The sequence below is a fragment of the Sceloporus occidentalis genome, unplaced genomic scaffold (genome assembly GCF_023333645.1).
Source record: "Sceloporus occidentalis isolate IW3139 unplaced genomic scaffold, rSceOcc1.0.p SCAF_1, whole genome shotgun sequence".
In the NCBI taxonomy this organism is placed as follows: domain Eukaryota; kingdom Metazoa; phylum Chordata; class Lepidosauria; order Squamata; family Phrynosomatidae; genus Sceloporus; species Sceloporus occidentalis.
Genome location: NW_028316981.1, coordinates 174751436 through 174773490, shown reverse-complemented (window position 1 = coordinate 174773490; position 22055 = coordinate 174751436). Strand labels below are relative to the sequence as shown.

General features: G+C 43.6%; 1 protein-coding gene across 1 annotated transcript in view; it reads right to left on the bottom strand.

The window, feature by feature from the left end:
- The window catches only part of SLC48A1 (solute carrier family 48 member 1), a 29807-nt gene extending 8723 nt beyond the window's left edge, over nt 1–21084 (bottom strand). Inside the window, exon 1 of the mRNA XM_089482854.1 lies at nt 20840–21084. Within this exon, the coding sequence (XP_089338980.1) occupies nt 20840–20978 (139 nt within the window). The 5' untranslated portion in view covers nt 20979–21084. The remainder of the gene's footprint in view (nt 1–20839) is intronic.
- Between the last annotated feature and the right edge of the window lie 971 nt (nt 21085–22055).

Sequence of the window (22055 nt, the reverse complement as noted above, 5' to 3'; positions counted from 1 at the left end):
GTGCTCTTGGACATCTCAGCGGCCTTCGATACCATCGACCATGGTATCCTTCTGGGACGCCTGAGGGAGTTGGGAATTGGGGGCACTGCTTTGCAGTGGTTCCGTTCCTACCTCTCGGGTAGGTCCCAGATGGTGGAGCTGGGGGACTGTCGCTCCGACAGGAGGGCCCTGACATCTGGTGTCCCTCAGGGAGCGATTTTGTCCCCTATGCTATTCAACATTTACATGAAGCCGCTGGGAGAGATCATCCGGAGACATGGGGCGCGGTGTTATCAGTACGCTGATGACACCCAGATAATTTTCTCTATGTCTCCGACTGATGCAGTAACTAAGGATGGCATCTCTCCTCTAGATGCCTGCTTGGCGTCGGTAATGGGCTGGATGAGGGAGAACAAACTCAGTGTGAATCCAGGGAAAACGGAAGTACCAGTGATAGGTTCCCCGGTTCTGGTGGTGAGATCTGTCACCCGGCCCTGAATGGGGTCACGCTCCCCCTGAAGGACTGGTGCGCAGCTTGGGAGTACTCCTTGATTCGTCGCTCCAGCTGACTTCTCAGGTGGATGCGACAGTCAGGAGTGCCTGTTATCAGCTTCAGCTGATACGCCAGCTGCGTCCCTACCTGGACCGAAAGGACCTAGAAGCTGTTGTACGTGCTTTGGTAACCTCTCGATTGGATTTCTGCAACGCGCTCTACATGGGGCAACCCTTGTACCAAACTCGGAAGCTGCAATTGGTGCAGAACATGGCAGCCAGATTGGTCGCTGGTAGCTCCAGGTCGGACCATATAACACCTATTTTAAAAGACCTTCACTGGCTGCCTATTCGCTTCCGAGCCCAATACAAGGTGTTGGTTTTGACCTATAAAGCCCTAAATGGCTTGGGCCCAGGGTACTTGGAGGACCGTCTCTCCCCATATAATCCACCCCGCACACTCAGAACATCCGGGACTAAATTGTTGGAGGTCCCTAGGTCTAACCTTACTCGGACCTCACAGAGGGCTTTTACTACTGCTGCCCCTTTACTTTGGAATAAGCTCCCTGCAGAGCTTCGCTCCGCCGCCTCATTAGCTGCTTTTAAAAAACAGCTGAAAACATATCTATTCCGGCTGGCCTTCCCACCTTAATTTGTTTGTCTATTCTTCCTGCCCCCTTTTTTCCCTTTTGACCCTGGACCGATGGAACTTTTTTGCATTTTTCTCCTGCCCCTGATATATGTATTTTTTATTTTACTGTTCCTGTTCCTGTTTTTTGTTTTTTGTAGTAATGGTTTTAATTGTTATATTGAATTTTTAATCCTGTATTGTAATGTTTTTATAAATTTTGTAAGCCGCCCTGATCATTTCCATGGAAGGGCGGGGTATAAATAAAATTTATTATTATTATTATTATTATTATTATTATTATTAGCTTGCTTTCTATGTGCAGGAAGTATTTTTGCTGTCTAACCCAGTGAAGGCCAAACACAGGTTCACCACCTCAGAGAAATTCAGGCCATCAGAAGTCAGCAATTTCATAGCAACCGGAGTATTTCTAAATACCTGTGTTGTCTGTTTGAGCAAAAATAACATAGTTCTGTGGCACCTGAAAACTTACATTTGTTATGGCATCATCAACCATTGTTGGACTTCATCACTTCCATTATACAGTATGTTAACTGGAGCTACACACACATAGTGGCAGAGGTCTATAGGCCTGCAGCTTAGGGCAATACTTGATGCAACTGTTCCCACAGCCTGTTGCCTTCCAGATACTGTTTTCCAAATCTTCCAGTCTGTATCTCTCATCATCCCTGAATATTCACTCTACTTTCTGGGGACAGTAGGAATTGGAGCCAAAAACATCTAGAGGGGTGGGGAATGTATCGCATTCATGCATCTGATGAAGTGAATTCTAGCCCTTCAAAGCTTATCCTGTAATGAATTAAACCTTTCAAGATGCCACAAGATTCTGTGGTTCAACATACAGTCGGCTCTCTATATCCATGATATTTTTATCCACGGATTCAACCATTCATGGTTTGAAAATACTCAAAAATAATATACATTCCAAAGGCAAACCTTGGAATTTGCCATTTTATATAAGGGACACCATTTCACTATGCTATTTGTTTAATAAAACCTGAGCATCCATGAATTTGGGCATCGGGGGAGGGGGGGTCCTGGAACCAAACTGCAGCGGATACCAAATGACCACTATATACCTATTCTTATATGATCTCTTGTGTTACAAGAAAAAATAAAGTCAGTGCTCTACAACTGCACAGTTTCTGGCTTCCAATGCCTCAAAGGCTGTTTTCTCTGTGAGTTCAGACTTTTAGATTCCAGGCCTCCAAATTAATCAGAAAGGTATACAATGGAAGGAGTGCCATCTTGTGGTGAGAAAAAGCTGCTGCAGATGACAGAACTGGATGGCCTTCTGCAGCAGTTTCAAACTTAATTTCAAGTCTCTGTAATATCAAAAATCCACCAAGCAGTGATACCTTTATTGGCTAGCCAAAATTCACAATATACATGTTGCAAGCTTTTGATGCTCTTCTGGCCTCTTCATCAGGCAAGTTGTTAAAAGCCATACAGGAGGGGAAAAAATTGAAGATGTTAGTCATAGGCCTGCATTTTGCTGTTTTTGTTTTCAGTTCAGATGATATGGAGAGAAATTGCTTGTACGCCTGCACCTTCTCTTTCTGGCTCTGTGGCTTCTGGAAGATTCTCAAATTCCAGATCATTTAACATCTACTTGCAACACAAAAAAGATATTTCCTTTGCAATTCAACATGTCTTCATCATTTGTGAGGCCACAAGTCCCTTTGTTAGATGGAGGAACAGGTTTCTTTTGTCACCTTTTATCCCTTCCTTTCCTTTAGTGAGCTCTACAGCATACCTGACCTTTCATCCTCACAACAACTGTCAGGATGTGCATGTGTGTGTGTGTAAGGGGAAAAGACCAGTCAAAAGTCAGACAGAGAAAACTTTATGGCTGAGGGTGCATCTACACTGCAGAAATAATGCAATTTGACAGCACTTTACTCCACCTTACAGAATCATGAGATCTGTAGATTTTTGAGGCACCAACATGCTTTGGCAGAGAAGGCTAATGACTTTTTTAAAATTACAAATCCCAAGAGACGACAGGATGGAGCAACAGCACTTAAAGTGGTGTCAAACTATTATTTCAACAGTGTACAGGCACCTTGAGTGGAGATTTGATCTTAGGTGTCCCTAATCCTGTTTCAATGATGCATGCAAGAAACCTCTATTTGGAGATGGGAGTGTCATTTGACATGTAGCATGAGGATGTTGTTCTTCTCTGAATGAGGAGGAAAGCAAATATGGCGGCGAGGGAGGCCATGGACACTGAGGCCTGTATAAAGAGTGAGCCATGCTCCTTCCCCTTGCTTTTCTTGAATCCCTCCTCTCCCAGTTTGGTCTTTGAAAGTACAAAGATGACTGTAGCCCATAAAGAATGAAAGAAGGGGAGAAAAATCACAAAGAAACAAAGGCTTACTTTTAAATAGTCACAAATGAGCCTGCAGTCAGAGCAGCCCACCTCAACACTACAACAGTTCTACAAACCAGTAGAACTTTCCTTACATAAAGGATTCCTAGAAGATGTTGTACTAGCACTTATTCTTGAGCAGACTATGGAAAGCCTTGAGCTGTGTTTTGCTATTAGGGAGTTCACAATATGAAATTACAGGGACTAAGCAGAACAGTGGAGGACATGGGGTCTTGGAAGTGTCTCGTCCACAGGGTCAACATGAGCCGGGATCAACTTTGAAGGTGCTTAACAACAGCCCCCCACATGAGATAGCCTGGAAAGCACTAGGGTAGATAGCAGTGACTTAACCGTGATGCTATGATAGTCCTATATAAGTATTTGAAGGGGTGTCATATTGAGGCTGGAGCAAGCTTGTTTTCTGCTGCTCCAGAGAATAGGACCCGGAACAGTGGATGCAAGCTACATGACAAGAGATTCCAACTTAACATTGGGAGAAACTTCTTGACAGTAAGAGCGGTTTGACAGTGAAACATACTCCCTCGGAAAGTAGTGAAGGTCTTTAAACAGAGGCTGGATGTCCATCTGTCAGGGATGTTTTGCTTGAGAGTTCCTGTATGGTAGGGAATTGGACTGGATGGTCCTTGTGGTCTCTTTCAACTCTATGATTCTATGAAAGGCTCTCACTTATACGTGAAGCACAAAACAAGAGCAAAACCATGTCAGCAAGTTTGACTGGGGGGGGGGGGGAACCCACAAGTGTTTCTCAAATGGAGAAGAAAGGCCAAACTTCCTCTTTTGCAGATCTCAGTCATCAGAGACTTGGCAGCAGAAATGCACACATCTGGATAACGTGGAAAACAGACAGCATTCTAAAAATGCCAAGTCACCCCTCCATTCCTAGTCTGCTTTTGTAAGCAGGAAGTGTGCGGTCAGAGACTTGCCCTCACATGTCAGAAACTGATTCAGCAGCACCCAATGCAGGCTCCTTGTGGTAAGGCCACCTGACAGGGCACTTGAAAAAAAACATGACACAGCAAGGGAACCACAGGAAAGGAAGCCTCCAACATGACTCTGCAAAAAAAGGGGAAAACAAGTCGGAGGAAGACGAAAACTCTGCAAAGTCTAAACAAGTTCTTTCCAGAGTCAAGGCAGCTTTGCAGCTCAAAAACGTCTTCTGGTAAACTAGCTGTGGTTTACAGATTTTCAGTTCACACTGATGTGGGTTTTCTAGAAATTTTGGAACTGGAAAAAAAATACAGTGGGCCCTTGGTATCAGCTGGGGGATACCCCCCATGGGTTCCAAAATGTGTGTATGCTCAAGTCCCATGTAAGTATAATGGCATAGTAAAATGGTGCCCCTCATAAAAAAGGGCAAAAACAAGGTTTGCCAATGGGAATTTGTATATTTTTGAAGTACTGTATTTTCAAACCATGGAAGCTTGAATCGATGGATAAAAAAATCTGTGGATAAGGAGGGATGACTGTATTCAGGAAAATGTTCTGATGCCTTAAATCCAGGGCAATCAAATTCAGTATGTTTCTCCTCCCCCCAAGACTAACCTTTAAGTCTGGAGTGGGAAAACTGTGGCTTGCTGGATATTCCTGGATTGCAGCTCCCATCAGCCCTAGCCAACACAGTCAATGGTAGGGATCATAGGAACTGCAGTCTAGTAACTTCTTGAGGGCCACAGATTCCACAGGCCTAGTTAATACTATGTCAGGTTAACTTTATGAGATGTATCAATCTGAAAAGCTGCTTCAATAATCATAGGATCATAGGTCCAAAACACACTGCAGAAATAATCCTGTTTGAGACTGCTTTAACTGTCCTGGCTCAGTACTAGGGAATCCTAGGAATTATAGTATATTGTGGCACTTTTAAAAGTTGACTGGACTGGCAATGGGATTCTCCGCATTCCCCCACCCCCACCCCCACCCCCACCTCCAAACCCATGAAAAGCAGAAACCTCATTTATGAAAGCCAATATTCTCATGTTGCTTAAAAAAGCTTCACAGGTAAGAAATGTTTCAGATCTTCTTCAGCATAGGCTGATGGGAATTACTGAATAGTCCAAACCTGGTTACCTACCCCTGGGCTAGCTGATTCTGTTTTAAGAATTAAGAATGCAGTCATAGCTGTTAAATCCCTTCTAAGCTCTTGTAACAAGACATAGAAATCAATGTATTCTGGTGGATGTATGTTCTCCAGCAGAAACACAGTCTTTATCAAGCAATAAAAATACAGTATTTCTTCAGCATCTCACTCGTACAGGGAAAATGAAAATGGGATGGAGAACTCCTCAGGCTGCCCCAGGATCCATGAGGCCTCAGCCTTGGAATCTTGTGAACTGATCTTCGGCATCAAAACTAAACCCTGGAACAAGGAATAATGCTCCCCAGAACATGTGCAAAGTTCATTTCTTCAATGATTTATGAACCACAACTGTTCTTCCCTTGCCCACTGACACTCAAAGTGTTACTGCTGGGTGGGAACCTATGGTGTAAACCAGAAGTGGGGAAACCTGTAAGCCACATGAAGATCCATGTAATTTGTGGGCCCCCAGAAGCTCCAAACCGGACTCCCAAAATGTTAAAAATCAGCCAAAAACTTGGGCAAAAAGGCCCCATTCCACCCTCCCAACAATCCCAAAAACTGAAAAACTGCCATATCTGGGTCAAATCTCAGAACTGGAAGAGATGTGATATCAGATTCTTGGCGTTTCAGTGCCACTAGCAGGGAAGGTATTAGGGATGGATGGCCCCACATTTCAACTAATGGTGTAAAAAAAGAATGAGAAATATATATTTTGGCCCATGAGTCACACTCCAATTTGAGAAGGGTCTCAGAGGGGCTGCATTCCAGCTGCACGCAGGATCAAAAACACTGAGTAGAATGAAAGGAAAGTATTAATGTGGGATGAAGGAAAGCAGATATTAGATATTTTGGTATTTTCCATACCAAGCACAAAAAGCACTGCTTAGTTCTGTGCATCCCTACTCAGGGATATGGCTCACTGTAGCAGTAAATCAGTTACTGCATGTAACTGTAAGCTCAGTTACATCCAACAGCTCACCAGGCTGATTTCAAGAAAGGAATGTGGATCTTTGGTTTTTCTTAAAGATAAGTAGTGCAAGTATCCCTCCTCTGTCACACCACTCTTTTGGTTGAAGGCAATGCTTCCCCTACAGAGAGTCCAGGACAGGCAGATACTTCTTCTCTCCTGACTGAAACGAAGCAACTGTGAGAAAGTCATCTAGCAGAGCCTGAGCTCTTTGGTCCAGATCCAGCACAAACAAACTCTTGGCTGCGTCAACTGGGCTGTTGCACAATACAGTTGTTTTGAACAACACTTGCCTTCCCTTGCCTCCATTCCTCTGCTTGCTGGAATGAGGAAAGTGACATCAACAACATCCCAGAGGAAGGCAGAAGATGTACAAGGGAGGAACTGGGGTTCTCTTTGTTTTCTTGGCAACTCAGCATGGACACACAGATGCCCACGCTCAGGACACTGGTCATCTTCACCCACACCCAGTCCAGCATTTTGGATTCTTCTCTTAAATTTTTTTTAATGAAAAAATTAAATAAAAAATAGAATGAAAAATAAAAGCAAAACAAAACCCAACTTGTTTTTTCAGATCCAGAAAAGCATTAAAAAGCAGTCTTGACTCATCATCTCAGAAGTGGTGTTTAAGATGATTTTGTCAACATACCAGCAGCCTGCTCTCCTTTGAAGCAATATTTTCTGAGAAATCACCAGTTATGTAGAATCCCTGGTTGCTAGAGATAAGAGCTTGCAAAAGGTCCCTTTGTGTAAACTACAAATTTCAGAATCACCTAGGATAGTGGTACTCAATGTGGTGGTCCATGGCCTGATATCAGCCCTGAGCCATTGGGTGCCACTCCCTGGCAAATTTCCAGGAAAGGATGGAAGAACTGTACCCAATAGGCACAAATATAGTATTAGTCCCTGGAACATTGGGGTAAAAAACTGTCAGTACTCCATAACAGATACCTCAAGAAGCACTGTTGCAGGGGACTCCGGGAATTGTAGTTTAAAAGAACCTATCTCAAAGTCTTCTTGAGACATCTTCAGATTTCTGACCCAGCGTGCATCTACAATGTAGAAATAATGCAGTTTGACACCACTTTAAGTGCTACAGCTCCATCCTATGAAATCAGGGAGCTTGTAGTTTTACAAGGTCTTTAGCCTTTTCTGCCAAAGAGTGCTGGTGTCTCATAAAACTACAGATCCCAGGATTCTGTAGGATGGAGCCATGGGAGTTAAAGTGGTGTCAAACTGCATTATTTCAACAGTGCAGACACACCCACATTCTTCCCGTAATGACCATCATTCTCACTGCATGTTCCTACTGGGAATTTCATGGCTGCTAGAAATCATGGTGATGCCCAACTTAGGATAACAGCTTCAGCTGCCCAAAGGCAGTCTGTTGATACTGGAAGAAGTGAGCAAGGCACAGCAAAAAGACAATTTCACACAGGGCTTTACCAAGAGGGCACTGGGACCATTTCACACTATAGAATTATAGCACTACAATTCTATTTTGACTCCATCCTATGGAATCTTGGGATTGGCAGTAGAGGGAGGGGATGGTTTAAGCTGTGGCTGCAGAATGTGCAAACTGCTATGGATTTTCACACATTCACATCAATGGTTCATTTGAAGCAGCTAGTCAGATACATTCTATAATGCAGGGGTCGGCAACCCCCGGCCCGCGGGCCGGATCCAGCCCCGCGAGGCCTTGGGACCGGCCCGAGCCCGGTCCTGCCGCCGAGTGCCGCTGGCGCGGGGCCAAAGGCCATTTGCACAAGAGGCCAAAGGCCCCGTGGCAGCAGCAATCGGCGGCAGGACCGGGCCTCTCGTGCAAGGGCATGGGGCCATTGGCATCTTGTGCAAGCGGCCCTCAGCCGGCGGACAGGCAGGGCAGGAAGGGGGCGGGGGTCCTCCTCCTCCTTGCCTCCCTTCCCGCGGCTGCCAGATAGCCGCGGGCAGGGAAGGAAGGGGGTGGGGGAAGAGGAGGAGGAGGGAGGAAGGAAGGAGCAGGAGGAGGAGGGAGGAAGCAAGGAAGGAAGGAGGAGGAATGAGGAAGAGGAGGAGGAAGGAGGAGGAGGGAGGAAGGAAGGAGCAGGAGGAGGAGGAGGAGGAAGAAGAAGAAGAGTAGCAGCAGGAGGAGGAGGATTTCCATTCCATTTGTACAGGTCTGCTTTGTTTTAACAATGATAGTGATGATGATAATGATGATGATGATGATATCAGTCAGTTTCTGAGACATGCACTCAGTCTTTCCGAAGGTGAGACAGTGTGACTTTCCAAAGTGCATTTCTGTGTATTTTCGGTGCTTTTAATGCTAAAAGTTCTGCTTTAACAATGATAGTGGTGATGATGATGGTGATATTGATATCAGCCAGCTTCTGAGGCCCAAATGTCCTCCATTTTGATCATGCCTAAGAAACATGCATTTATATTTACATTTTTTAAAAAATCATCAAATTTTTTCGCATGTCCTCCGTGTTGTCCTATTTTATTTATTTATTTATTTATTTATTTATTTATTTATTTATTGGCTTCGGCCCCCCAGCTGTCTGAGGGACAGCAACCCGGCCCCCAGCTCAAAAAGGTTGCCTACCCCTGCTATAATGTGTATTTCTGTGAATTTCCATGGATGTGCCAGTAAAAACCATAAAGCCTTCACTTCTGCTAAGTTTAAGAAGTGTCTTACATACATATTCCACAAAAAAGTCCAGACTCCTATGAATCATATGGCTGGGTCACATTCTATTCAACTGGAATGAGGAGTATCTTAATCATGTACACTAGCCCTTAAGAGAACCACTGCCAGTTGGAGCTGAAAATATTGGGCTATCAGTGGTTCCCAAATTTTGGTCCTCCAGATGTTTTGGACTTCATCTCCCAGAATTCCTGAGTGCTGGCCAAGCTGGCTGGGGTTTGTGGGAGCTGAAGTCCAAAACACCTAGAGGACCAAAGTTTGGGAATTATGAACTAGATGAAACAGACTATTCTGTATTTGATCTTCCTGATATTGCTCTTTAATGCAAAATAAATTCCCTCAGTGTGTAGTACAGCTCAACTAGGCCACTTCTTTGAAGGCGGTTCAACCCATCTTTGCCACAGCACAATCACTCACTTCCTGTCCTTCATCCCCTAAACCACACTTTTGTTTCACTTGTTCAGAAACACAGTGCCTAGGAAAAGATTTAATCCAAAGCCTTGCTTCATCCAATCAACTGTACTACCTGCCTGGCTTATATATAGCAAAAAAATCCTCTTAAGTGTCATGATTGTGAAAATTTGCTCTTGGACTGCACTGATTGCTTCTGTCCTACTGGCTACTAATGTGGGGCACTTAATTGAAAACTGTGAGGGAGTCACAACTGAATAAAGAGATCTAAACACCAATTCTCATATCATAGGCAAATCCCACCTCCATCTCTCTGCTTTCCATTCTGGAAGAAAGATGGGCCTTCCTGTAAATATGTTCACAGCCTCCACTAAAAATATCCACTATGGCTTTTGATGTCCCTTTGACTAGTTGTGGAGAATGTAGTCTCTTCCAAATGTTGGGCTGTTAGTCTCATCATCCTTCACCATTGGCTAATGCTGGCCGAGGCTGCTGGGAGTTGCAATCCAATATCATTTAGAGAGCCATATCACTCCTGCCTCTATATGTGTTTGTGTAGTTGCCTGCCCCTGCATTTTAAAAGGAACACTAATCTCACAGAGAAGAGGCCACAAGAACCCAAATGCCACCATCATCCTCCCCACCTGTAGCTGCTTTGCCAGTTTGAACTCCCCCCCCCCCCAATCCTCACAGGAACTACAAGAAGAAACATATTCAGTGTGTTTTATGATCTTCTAGGGAGGCCCTATTCTCCATCCCACCATCTACGCAGGTTCATTTGGCAGGAACACAGGAAAGGGCATTCCCAGTGGCTGTTCCTGAGCTCTGGAACTCCCTCTCCAAGAGGCTAGGCTGGCTCACCCTCCTTACTATCTTTCCACAAGCAGGTAAAACCCGTTTTAATTCTGGCAAGCCTTTGAGAACTGATTTTTCAAGGCAGACAGGCCTTGTATAATGTGCTGGATTTATCTGTTGAGGTGGCTACTCATTTTTATTATTCCAACTTTTGCAGACTGACAATTTTTAACAATGGGGCTCAACAGACCACCCCAGAAGTGTGGACTGGAGCTGCTTGTTTTTGCTCCTGAGGGAGCCCGCAGCAACCAAACCATGTGGTGCCCTCTGCACCAAAAGAACCTGCTAAAGATGGGTTCTTTTTGGCGCGCACATCCACCACCATTAGTGTGCCATTGGCGCACTGTGGCTCGTTGATGATGCAAGCGTAGCACCCCAACATGAAGACATTGCGCCGTGTTTGTATCATCATGGCGGCTCCCCTGTGGACAGGAGGCCACCATGATGGCACCGCCACTGTGCACTAGGATTCAGGAGCATGCGGTCACTGCGCACTCCTGAACCCTAGTTTTGGCCCGAGGACGGTGCTTTCTGCCTGTCTGTACCAGGCCAATGTTTGTTTTAACAGTTTGTAAGCCACCTAGAGTTCCAAACTAGGAAACTGGGAAAAAGGTGACCTGTATTATTATTATTATTATTATTATTATTATTATTATTAAGCATTATTACAAACCATTGTATGGTACATCACCATGTGTGGACATGAGGACTGGGCAGTGAAGAAAGCAGATAGGAAGGAAATCAATTCATCTGAAATGCGGTACTGAGGACACCATGGACAGTCAAAAAGACAAACAAATGGATCTTTGAACAGATAAAGCCTGAACTCTCCCTGGAAGCCAAGATGATGACACTGAGACTTTCGTACTTTGGACTTATAGTGAGATTAGAAAAGACAATGATGCTAGGAAAGGTGGAAGGTAGAAAGAGAGGAAGAAAACATGCAATATGGCTAGAATCAAGCAGGGAGATAACAGGCGTAAATTTGCAGGACCTATCCAAAGCAGTGGAGGAGGAGGGGGATCTTGGAGATGTCTCATCAACAGAGTCTCCATGAGTTGGGGTCAACTCAAGGGCAGTTAACTATTACTGCTACTGCTACTACTACTAGGTCAATGGTAGAAATTATGCATCCCTCCAGATGACACTAGATTGCAACACTCAGCATTCTTCAGTTAGGCTAGATATACTGATTAGGGATGCTGGGAATTGCAGCTTAACAGTATCTTAAGGGTCATGTGGAACCTGCCTTTGCTGTAAGTTATTTCTTGCAGATTTTAAGAAAGATGCTCTAAGAGCTGCAACTGTTGGAGCGTTAAAATTATTCAAGTAAAGCATGCCCATGGGCATTCTTAATACTGTTTTACTTCCAACAAGCCAACTTGTCCAATAAAAGAAAAGAAATGTACCTACAAATGATTAAAGTAATAACCACAGTAAACCATCGTCTACTAATTCAAACCATTGGCCCACAACAAAGTCATTCTTTGAGTGTCTGTTTTGTGTTGGCCAAAGACAGAAAAATCCACACAAGAACCAGCTCAGGGAAAACCTAATGGTCTGCAGAAGGGAACCAAGGTGGACTACACTTGCTCAGCAGATGAAGAATAATCAATCATAGTTGTAGGGAGGGGAGGAAAATCATGGGGTGGGAGAATGCAATGGAACCTCTTTTTAAAACGCAATCCAAATGTCAGGACACAGACTTGTTCTGTAGTTTGTCAACTATGGATGGCCAGTGGTTTTATGTCAGAGGTATTTTCCATCTCTAGGTACCAAATCCTTCCCAAACACCACCTACTCTAACACTCCCCCCCAAAAAAACCCAATAGATTGAACGTTGGACATGCAATCGTATCTAACCCATGCATTTCAGCACTGAGCTAGAGTTCCCTCCATAACCCTCACCCCTCTAACAAATTTAGCAGCTAGGTTATTCACCAAACAATTAAACAGAACTGGAAGGAGGTGCAGAAGGTGATGGGCCAGCTAATTTGCCTAGCTTGAAACCAAATAAAGTAATGAAACATGAACCAAATGTCCTTATGTTACCATGGACAGTATAACACAGAGAAGCTGGCATCCTGTTAGTAGCATATGTGGGTTTAAGCTACTCTCTACATGCAGTGATTTTTTTTGGACACACACATACAATGCTTGTATCTAATTGATGGTAGCGTAAGTGGAATTGTGCACATGGGAGCACTGCACATGCAATAGTGCATTTAAGTACACAGAGTAGCATGTGACTGCACACTGCTTGTGTGCATAACAGACTACAATTTAACAATGGCTTGTGAGCCATGCACATTGACCATTGATCCACATAGGTTTTACTACATCAGTATTGAGAATAGGGATTGTGTAACCAATGGATACTAAGCTACCCTATATTAATGTAGGCTCTTGTGTATAAATATGAGATCTACACATAGCTGTCACGCTAGCCATGGTTTTTGTTAATTTTGGATTGTTGCTTTAGCCAGGAACTATTTTGCAGATACAGATTGGTCTCTCTTATCTCTTATTCAAAATGCTTGGGACCAGAAGTGTTTGAGATTTTGATTTTTAATTTTTTTTAACATCTGTATGTACATATATGTAAATAATGAGATATCTTGAAGATAGGACCTAAGTCTAAACACAAAATTAATTTATGTTTTGTATATATCTTATACACATAGCCTGAAATTCAAAGACACAGTCATGTTAGTATGGAAAAGTTAGTATAGCACTTTTGAGACTAACTGAAATAAAGAAGTGGGTAGCATGAGCTTTTGTAGACTTGAGTTTACCTCCTCAGATGCATGTTTGTGTGAACACCACTACAAAGCCTTGCCACAAACCAGATGCTAATTCTACCCACACATCTATTCAGGAAACATCATCACAGGCCCTAATGTCATCATCCACAATATTAGAGAGACTTTCACATGCATTTTCTCCAATGTGATTTATGCCATACTATGTCAACAATGCCCTCCAGCACTCTACACTGAACAAAAAGGCCGGTCCCTGCACCAGAGGGTAAATCTCTGTTTCCAACACTACATTCCAATACTCATTCATACGGTTATCTATTCTCCTTGGCTTTAATCAACAGTCTTCCTCCTGTCTTTGTCACCAATGACCATCACTAAAACTGAACTTGTCTTCTCCATGCCCATACGGTTTTACTTGAATCAACATTCTCACACACAAATAATTTACAGTATATAGTTCTGCCTCTGGATTCTCCATTCCAAACATGCATCTGAGGAAGAAGGCTTAAGTCTATGAAAGCTCATGCTACCAACCTCTTTCTTTCAGTTAGTCTCAAAGATGCTACATGGTCTAAAAGTAATTTTATACAATACAGTATTTTTAATAATTTTGTGCATGAAACAAAGTTTGCGTATATTCAACCATTAGAAAGCAAAAGGTGTCACTATCTCAGGCACCCTGAAAAAGTTTTAGTTTTTGAAACATTCTGGATTTCAGAATTCTGAATAAGTGAGACTCAACATGTAAACAAATCAAAACAAGTTTTCCTAATTTCTGGTCCATTTCCTTCCACCCATATTGTCAGATCCACTTTGAGGTGGGCAGGTGGGGAAAACAAGGCAGAAACAAACCAGGGTTGCAGGTCCAGAAATGGTTTAAACAAGCCAGATTTTACAAGCAACAACAAAAAAAAACCACATGACTTCTAATTGTGGTTTACGATTGGCTTAACAAACCATGGTTTATCTGTGGCCACAGGTCTGTATAGTATTCTAAGCCACCATTCAACAAACCACAACTAGCTTTATCATTCTCTGTGAACCAGGCCAATCTTCCCATCCCACATTTTGAGTCAGATCAATGACAAGAAATTAAGCTGTGCACACATCCTCCTCCGATATACTATATATTTTGTGGTGTTCATGTGGGGCTGGAGAGTACATGAACAGATCCTAAGTATTTATTGGCATCTAAAGCCTAGCTCTTATCTGTCTGAGCTACACTAGTTCAGACTTTAGGTGAGGGCACCTATTAAGGCACATGCCCTGACAAATCTCTTCCTACTGATAGAGAATTGGTATGTTGTATTAGGAAAAAAGCATAAAGTTATTAAATCTATTCCCCTTATATCTTGTTTTCTACATGCAAGTAACATTCTGTTGATTTTAAACTATGTATTTTAAAATGGAATATTTTAATTTTATGCTGGATGATTTTTGTTTATGTGTTTTAACATAATGTATTTAAATGTTTTATGTGTTTTAATCTATGCTGTTCCCTGCCTTGAGCTTTGAGGAGAGTCAGGTAAGAAATAATTTTTTAATTATTTTTGTCGCTGTTGTTGTTGTATCCTATTTACAGTGGCCTAAATCCAACTGTTAATCTCACTTATGAATGAATATAAAGGCCTAAATACCCTGAAGGCATCAGATGCAGTCTGAACCTGAACACTAAGCTGGGTCAGCCCTGCTTGGTATTTGAATGGTGTAATGCCAGGGAATACCAGGTGTTGTAGGCTGTATTTTGGAGAAAGGCAATGAGAAACTACCTCTGAGTGTTCCTCGTCTTAGAAAAACCTATGAAATTCATGAGGACATCATAAGTCAACAGGCTACTTGAGAACCAACATAAACACACAGATAATCAATATAAATTTGGCAAGTCACCATTTATGTAAATCCTATTGCTTCAAAGGGTGTAATCTACTTGGGACACACAAATGAACTGAGGCCCCTGAATTTGAGTTCTCCTAGTAGATAGAGCCAGTAAAAGTGGACAGTGACCAAAAAAAAAAAAAAAAGGGGGGGGGGATGAATGAAAATGGAATAGACCTAGCTGTAAACATAGGAGATGATCCTTAAAGTGAATGAACAAAGTAAATAGAAAAAACATTTGAGAAATACTTGATTTTTTCCCCTTAGGGAGGAAAAGGCAGGCATAATACTGAATACAGTATTCAGTCATATGAGCCTTTAGTCTGAAGTCTGGAGGAGTACAGCCCTTGGCTTTTCCAACTCAGCTGCACCAAGAAAATTCTGTGATATGGTCGCCTTAGGGTTACCATAAGTCGGAAATGACTTGAAGGAACACAACAGCAAAGCACACTGTGAGTCAGTAAACAAATACTTTAATAAAAAGATACCACTTCCCCATTTCTGCTATATTTCCAGTTTTTCATGACTGGGGATTCCTCGGATAAAGTGGACAAAGACATGCTACTTACTGTACATCCAGTTTGCCTTCCGGATGTTATTGAACTTCAACACCCTTCACCTCTACCTAAAATGGTCAATAATGAGGAATAATGGCAGCTGCAGGCCAACAATGGCCAGCGAGTTTCAGCTTCCCCACATCTGCTTCAAAACATACAAAAGCATAGCCAGACAGTCCACTAGAACACTGCTTCTCAAAGTGGTGGTCCCTAGACCTGTGCCAATCCTTGTGCAGTTTCCAGGAAAGAAAGAAACAATTACACCCAATGGTCACAATTTTAATTCTGGTCCCTGGCTCTCTAGAAAAACATTAATTGCTGATTTCTCACATCTGATAGCCTGAGAAGCACTGCACTAGAAGATGGTATCAAGCTTGGCATTTCTCTTTGTTGCTGCTGTTGTGTGCCTTCAAGTTGTTTCCAACTTATGGCAACCTTGAGGGAAACCTATTATAGGGTTCTCTTGGCAACTTTAAGCAGCAAACTGAGACCACTTCCTGGCAGCAGTGAACCTTTACAAAAGGGATGGTTAAAGTGTGGCACTCAAGAAGTTGTTGGACTCCAAAACCCAGGAGCACCTGCCAGCCTGCCCAGTGACATGGGATGATCTGGTTTGTTCTCCCCTCTTTTAGGATAGGGGAGGTATGGCCTCCTGGTCAAGTTGGCTGTGGTTGATGGGAATTGAAGTACAGCTACCTTCCAAGTGTCACACATTCCCCATCTTAGAACATGACAGAACCAGAAACCAGTTTCTGTACAGAAAAAAAAAATAGTTCATACTGTGGAGGTACTCTAAATGCACTCACTAGCATAAACACCAACAGCCCCACAGTACAGAATATGCTTTGCAGACAGAAAGTTCTCCCAATTCAAGCCCTGGAAATTATCTTTATAGGGGCCTTAGGGACTGGAAAAGACTATCAACACAAAACCCCAGAGAGCTGCTACCAGTTAGGGTCAGATAGTATCAGCTAAGCCAGCAACAGTTTGGCTCGGCGTCAAGCAGAGCCATATGTAACTGAATTGCAACTGCATTTCCCTAAATAAGCCAAGTTATCAATCCTGCAGAGTTGACTGTCAATTATTTATGTGACTATGCAATTTACTTTAAAATGCTGCTTGTCTAATTTAATAATTTTCTAACAGGGTTATAGTCTGGAACTGAAAAATACTTCTACGCTCCAACTACATCTTCTGGATTTTCTTACCTAATTTAATGAACTTATTAAACTATCAAGGAAGACAACACTCATCCCCCTTTATATTTTGGTCAGAATGATGAAAAATCGGGGGGAAACACTGGCAGAAGGTCTTTTGGGGGGTGGCATCACAGTTATGAAACAGAGGGCAGGGAAGGCCCCCTAGAATTTTTTAACTTTTACTCCCAGAAACCCCTGCCAGTTTGCTCAATGGTAAGGATAATGGAAGGTGCAGTCCAAAAACACTTGAGGGGCCAAAGGCTTTACATGGCCGGCATCCATAGTTTTCTGTGGGTTTTGTAGGAATAAACTCTTCTAGAGCATGGCCACATAACCCGAAAAACCCACAAAAAACTTGAGGGGCCATTCCCCCCCCCCCCATTTTTGACAGACAAGAATGCCTAGTGCCAAGGATGGTACTAGGTTAAAGACATTCCATTCACCCCAGGGTTAAATAACATTTTTATCCCAGGCCTTCCCATTAAAAAAAAATCTGTGTTTTTAAAGGATATTCTTAGTTCTAATAGTTACTATTGCCTGTACTACACTACAGTGTTGTGTTTGTTTGTAAACTACCCAGAGAACTTGTGCTGCGAATAATAATAAAACAAGCGTAGTACAGGTTGAGTCTCTCATATCTGAAATGCTTGAGAGCAGAAGTGTTTTGGATTATGGACTTGTTTGGATTTTGGAATGTCTGCATTTACATAATGAGAGATCTTGGAGATGGAACCCAAACCTAAACATGAAATTATTTTATGTTCCGTATACACCTGATACACATAGCCTGAAGATAATTTTATACAAAATAATTAAAATAATTTTGTGCATGAAACAAAGTTTGTCTACACAGAACCAATAGAAAGCAAAGGTATCACTATCTCTGCCACCCATGTGGACAATTTTGAATTTTGGAGTATTTCACATTTCCAGGTAAGGGAGACTTTGCCTGTAGCTGGTAACAACCTGGTCCATTAAAGCGAATAGAAAGATACACACAAGAAATATGTACAATAACTAGTCTATGGAGACCAGATTGTAAATAAGCCTATTCTGGTCCCTTGTGACATCTTCAAAATCCCTTCCAGAAGGGAAATACAGAGAAATGAATTTCCCAATTAAGGAAGAAGGTAATGGTAAACCTCCTCTGAACAAGTCTTGCCAAGAATCCCCTGTGATAGATTCGCCTTAGGGTTGCCGTAAGTTGGAAATGACTTGAAGGCACACAGCACACAAACACATACCAGATAATCATAAAATGGTCTGACAGCAAAGATTACCTAAAATCAGCATACTTGTTGTCATTATTGTATAACTATTCTTAAAAATCCTGTGGGCTAGAAACATATATTTGGGTACCTGCTTGCAAGGCTATGGTGTAGCTCCTTTAGAGCAAGAGGATGAAAATGCAGGGCCTGTGTGTGTGAGTCCATAAAGCTACAGAACTACAAACGTATTAGGAAACAGTGGCATCACTACAGCAGTGTGGGGGTGCGGACCACACTAGGTGAAACCCTTAAGTGGGATGACACTATGCTCCTCAAACATCTGCCTTTCAGCTGAAATAACCTATAACCTGTGTCCCTTTAAAACACTGAAGAGATATATGGGAATTACGATTTATGAGTAACATTAATACGAAAAACGTGACTAAGGGTTCTGTACAGTGCAGGATGGAGGAAGTCAATGGTATGTGTGTGTGTGTGATACCATGAGTTAACCGCAACAGGTTACACCAACCCTAGTGATGCCACTGTTAGGGAGTCAGTTTCATTGAACTCAGCAGGGCTTACTTTTGTGGAGTTTAGTCTACCATCGCATTAAAACTCCTTATGAAGCCTTTTTATAAGGCAAGGTGAAACGTACCCTCCTCTCAACCAGCCTTTACGACTGTTGAGTACAGATCCAAAGCAAGGGAAATATTCCCAAGTCAAATGATACAGTGCTTGAGAATATATATTTTAAATGTTTCACCCATGAACAAGCTCCTGTGCATCACCTATGGCAGAGTAACCAACTGGTCTCTTGGGCCTGGAGACAAAGGGATGAGCAAGGAGGAGACAGCCGCTGTCTCAACCCAGAACAACACAACAACAACACCTTGAGAAAATGCAGGCCTGTGACTAACATCATCATTTTATACTATTTTCCTCCTGTATGATTTTTGTGGTTTGAGTGTCTGTCTATGACTCTAGGGACCAGGGTTGGAATCCTGACTCAGCCATGTAAACCCACTGGGTGACCCTGGGCAAGTCACACTCTCTCAGCCTCAGAGGAAGGCAATGGCAAACCTGCTCTGAAGAAAACTGACAAGAAAACCCTGTGACAGGTTGGCCTTCAAGTTGGAAATGAAGGCCTTGGGCAAGTCACACTCTCTCAGCCTCAGAGGACGGCAAAGGCAACCCCTGAGCAAATCTTGCCAAGGAAACCCCATGATAGCTTTGCCTTAGGGTTGCCCTAAGTCGTCAATGACTTGAAGGCACACAACAACAACAACAAATGGTTTTTAAAAACACCTTTGCCTGATGAAGAAGCCAGTGGAGCTTTGAAAGCCTGCATCGTGTATTTTCTGTGGATTTTGGTTGGTCAAATAAAGGTATAACTGCTTTGTGAATTTTGGATGTTATTGTATTTTGCTGTATGGTGAACGTGAGCCAAATGGTGTAATGATTTCAATGTTGGACTATGGACGGGTTCAAATCCCAGCTCGGCCATGAGAGCCCACTGGGTGAAAGAGTCACACTCTCTCAGCCTCAGAGGATGGCAATGGCAAAGTCCCTCTGAAGAAACCTGCCTGGAAAACCTCATGATAACTTTGCCTTAGGGTTGCCACAAGTGGGAAATGACTTGGGAGGTATACAACAACTACAGTATCAATAAACAGTAGTAAGTAACAGTATCCTTTTAGCAAGCCAATATGTTGTAGTGGTTAGAGCGTTGGGACTATGACACTGGAGTCATAGAATCATAGAGTTGGAAGAGACCCCAAGGGCCATCCAGTCCAACCCCATTCTGCCATGCAGGAACTCTCAATCAAAGCATCCCCATTGACAGATGGCCATCCCTGCTTGGTGCCAATGCCTGCTTGGCCAGCCATGGAAGCCCACTGTGTGGCCTTTGGCAAGTCACACTCTCTCAGCTTCAGAAGGCAGCAATGGCAAGCCCTGAACGAATCATGCCAAGGAAAACCCATGATAGGCTCTCCACAAGTCTGAAACAACTTGGAGGCCCACAACAACAACCACCATACGCCTCCAACCAAGAGTGACCGGACGTCCTCCTTTGACCAAACGGGTCCTCCAGGTCCACCTTCTGCCCAGGAGGAATTTAAAAAAACCCTCCATTTTGAGTGTGACTAAGCAGCAGGGATTTACACTACCTACATCATCATCATCATCCACAGCAGCATCACCATCGATCATTATTGCTATTATTATTACTATTATTATTATTATTACTGTTATTGGTCCCCATTTGGGGGGACAAGGGGGGTAACAAGTGATATAAAAACAACAGTGATGTTAATAATAACAATGGTAGGGATAACAACAAGTGTTGTTGTTGTTATCATTACCATTGTTATTATTAACATTACTGTCGTTGTAATAGTTGTTGCTGTTATATGTCTTGGTACCCCTCTTCTCCCCCAAAATTGGGACCAGTACTAGTAATAATAGGTATTCCTCTTCTCCCCAGAAAAAAATTGGGACCCAAAGCTTCCAGTCCCAAAAACACCCTCCCATCTCCTACATTGTGTCCTCCTTGGCAATGAGGACATCTGCCCCCCTTGCTCCACTCACCCACCCTGTTTCAGACGTACTAAGACAGACACGGGTGTTGCCTTCAGACGTGCAGTGGCAGAGACGCGTGTCTCCTTCCCTGGGAGCGAGAGAGAGGGAGGGAGAGAAGGAGAGGGGTCTTCTTCTGCTGCTTCTTACCAGAGAGTCCTCCGGCGGCGGCGGTGCAAGGCTGCCTAAAGGCAGGGGCCAGGTTCCAGGCGAGGAAGACCGAGAGCCCCGACAGGGTCCCCGCCGCCGCGTAGGCCAAGCGGAGGGCCAGCCTCTTGCCCACCGCCATCGCAGCAGCAGCAGCAGCAGCAGCAGCCCAGGTCCCCCAGACAGACGCCTCGTTCACTGGTTCTCTGTCCTCCTGGGCAGCCTTTGCAGCGACGCTCCGCGGCTCGGGGGACTCAGCGCCTGCCCACTTGCAACAAGGCCCATGACGTCACAATTGAGGGGGTGGAGGTGGGGCCGGTGGTTGCTCTGCCCCTGCTGCCTTTCCCACTCCGGGAACCTGTCCTGGGTTTTTTTTTTTGCCTGGCAAGGTTTCTTGCAGGGGTTCTCCATCTAGAATCCTAGAATCCTAGAGTTGGAAGAGACCCCAAGGGCCATCCAGTCCAACCCCATTCTGCCATGCAGGAACTCTCAATCTGCCATGCAGGAACTCTCAATCAAAGCATCCCCATTGACAGATGGCCTCCAGCCTCTGCTTAAAGACTTCCAAGGAAGGAGACTCCACTAGAGTGTGTTCCACTGTCGAACAGCCCTTACTGTCAAGAAGATCCTCCTAATGTTGAGGTGGAATCTCTTTTCCTGGAACTGGCATCCATTGGATCCGGGTCCTGTTCTCTGGAGCAGCAGAAAACAAGCTTGCTCCCTCCTCAATATGACACCCCATCAAGTGTATAAACATTAATATTTAAACATTTAGATTAAAATATTTAAACCTTTGGGCCTCCGGATGTTTTGGACTTGCATTCCCAGAGGTCCCCAGTCCAGTCTGCGCATTTTTCAGGAATTCTTGGGAGTTGAAGTCTCCAAAAAATCTAGAGGACCAAAGGTTGAGGACCACTACATGCCAATCTTGCCTTCACCTGAGTCTGAGAGAGGGTGGTGTGCCCAAGGGCTTGGCTTCTGACTTATGGCCACAGAATGGATTTGCCCTTGCCATCCTCTGAGGCTGAGAGAGTGTGGCTCACTCAAGGTCACCCACTGGGTTTACATAGCCAATCCAGGATTTGAACCCTGGTCTCCACAGCCGTAGTCTAACATGCAAACCACTGTGAGAGCCTATCTTAAGATGGGAGTGATTTTTGGCAAGGTTTGTTCAGAAGTGGTTTGTCATTGCCTTCCTATGAGACTGAAGGAACGTGAC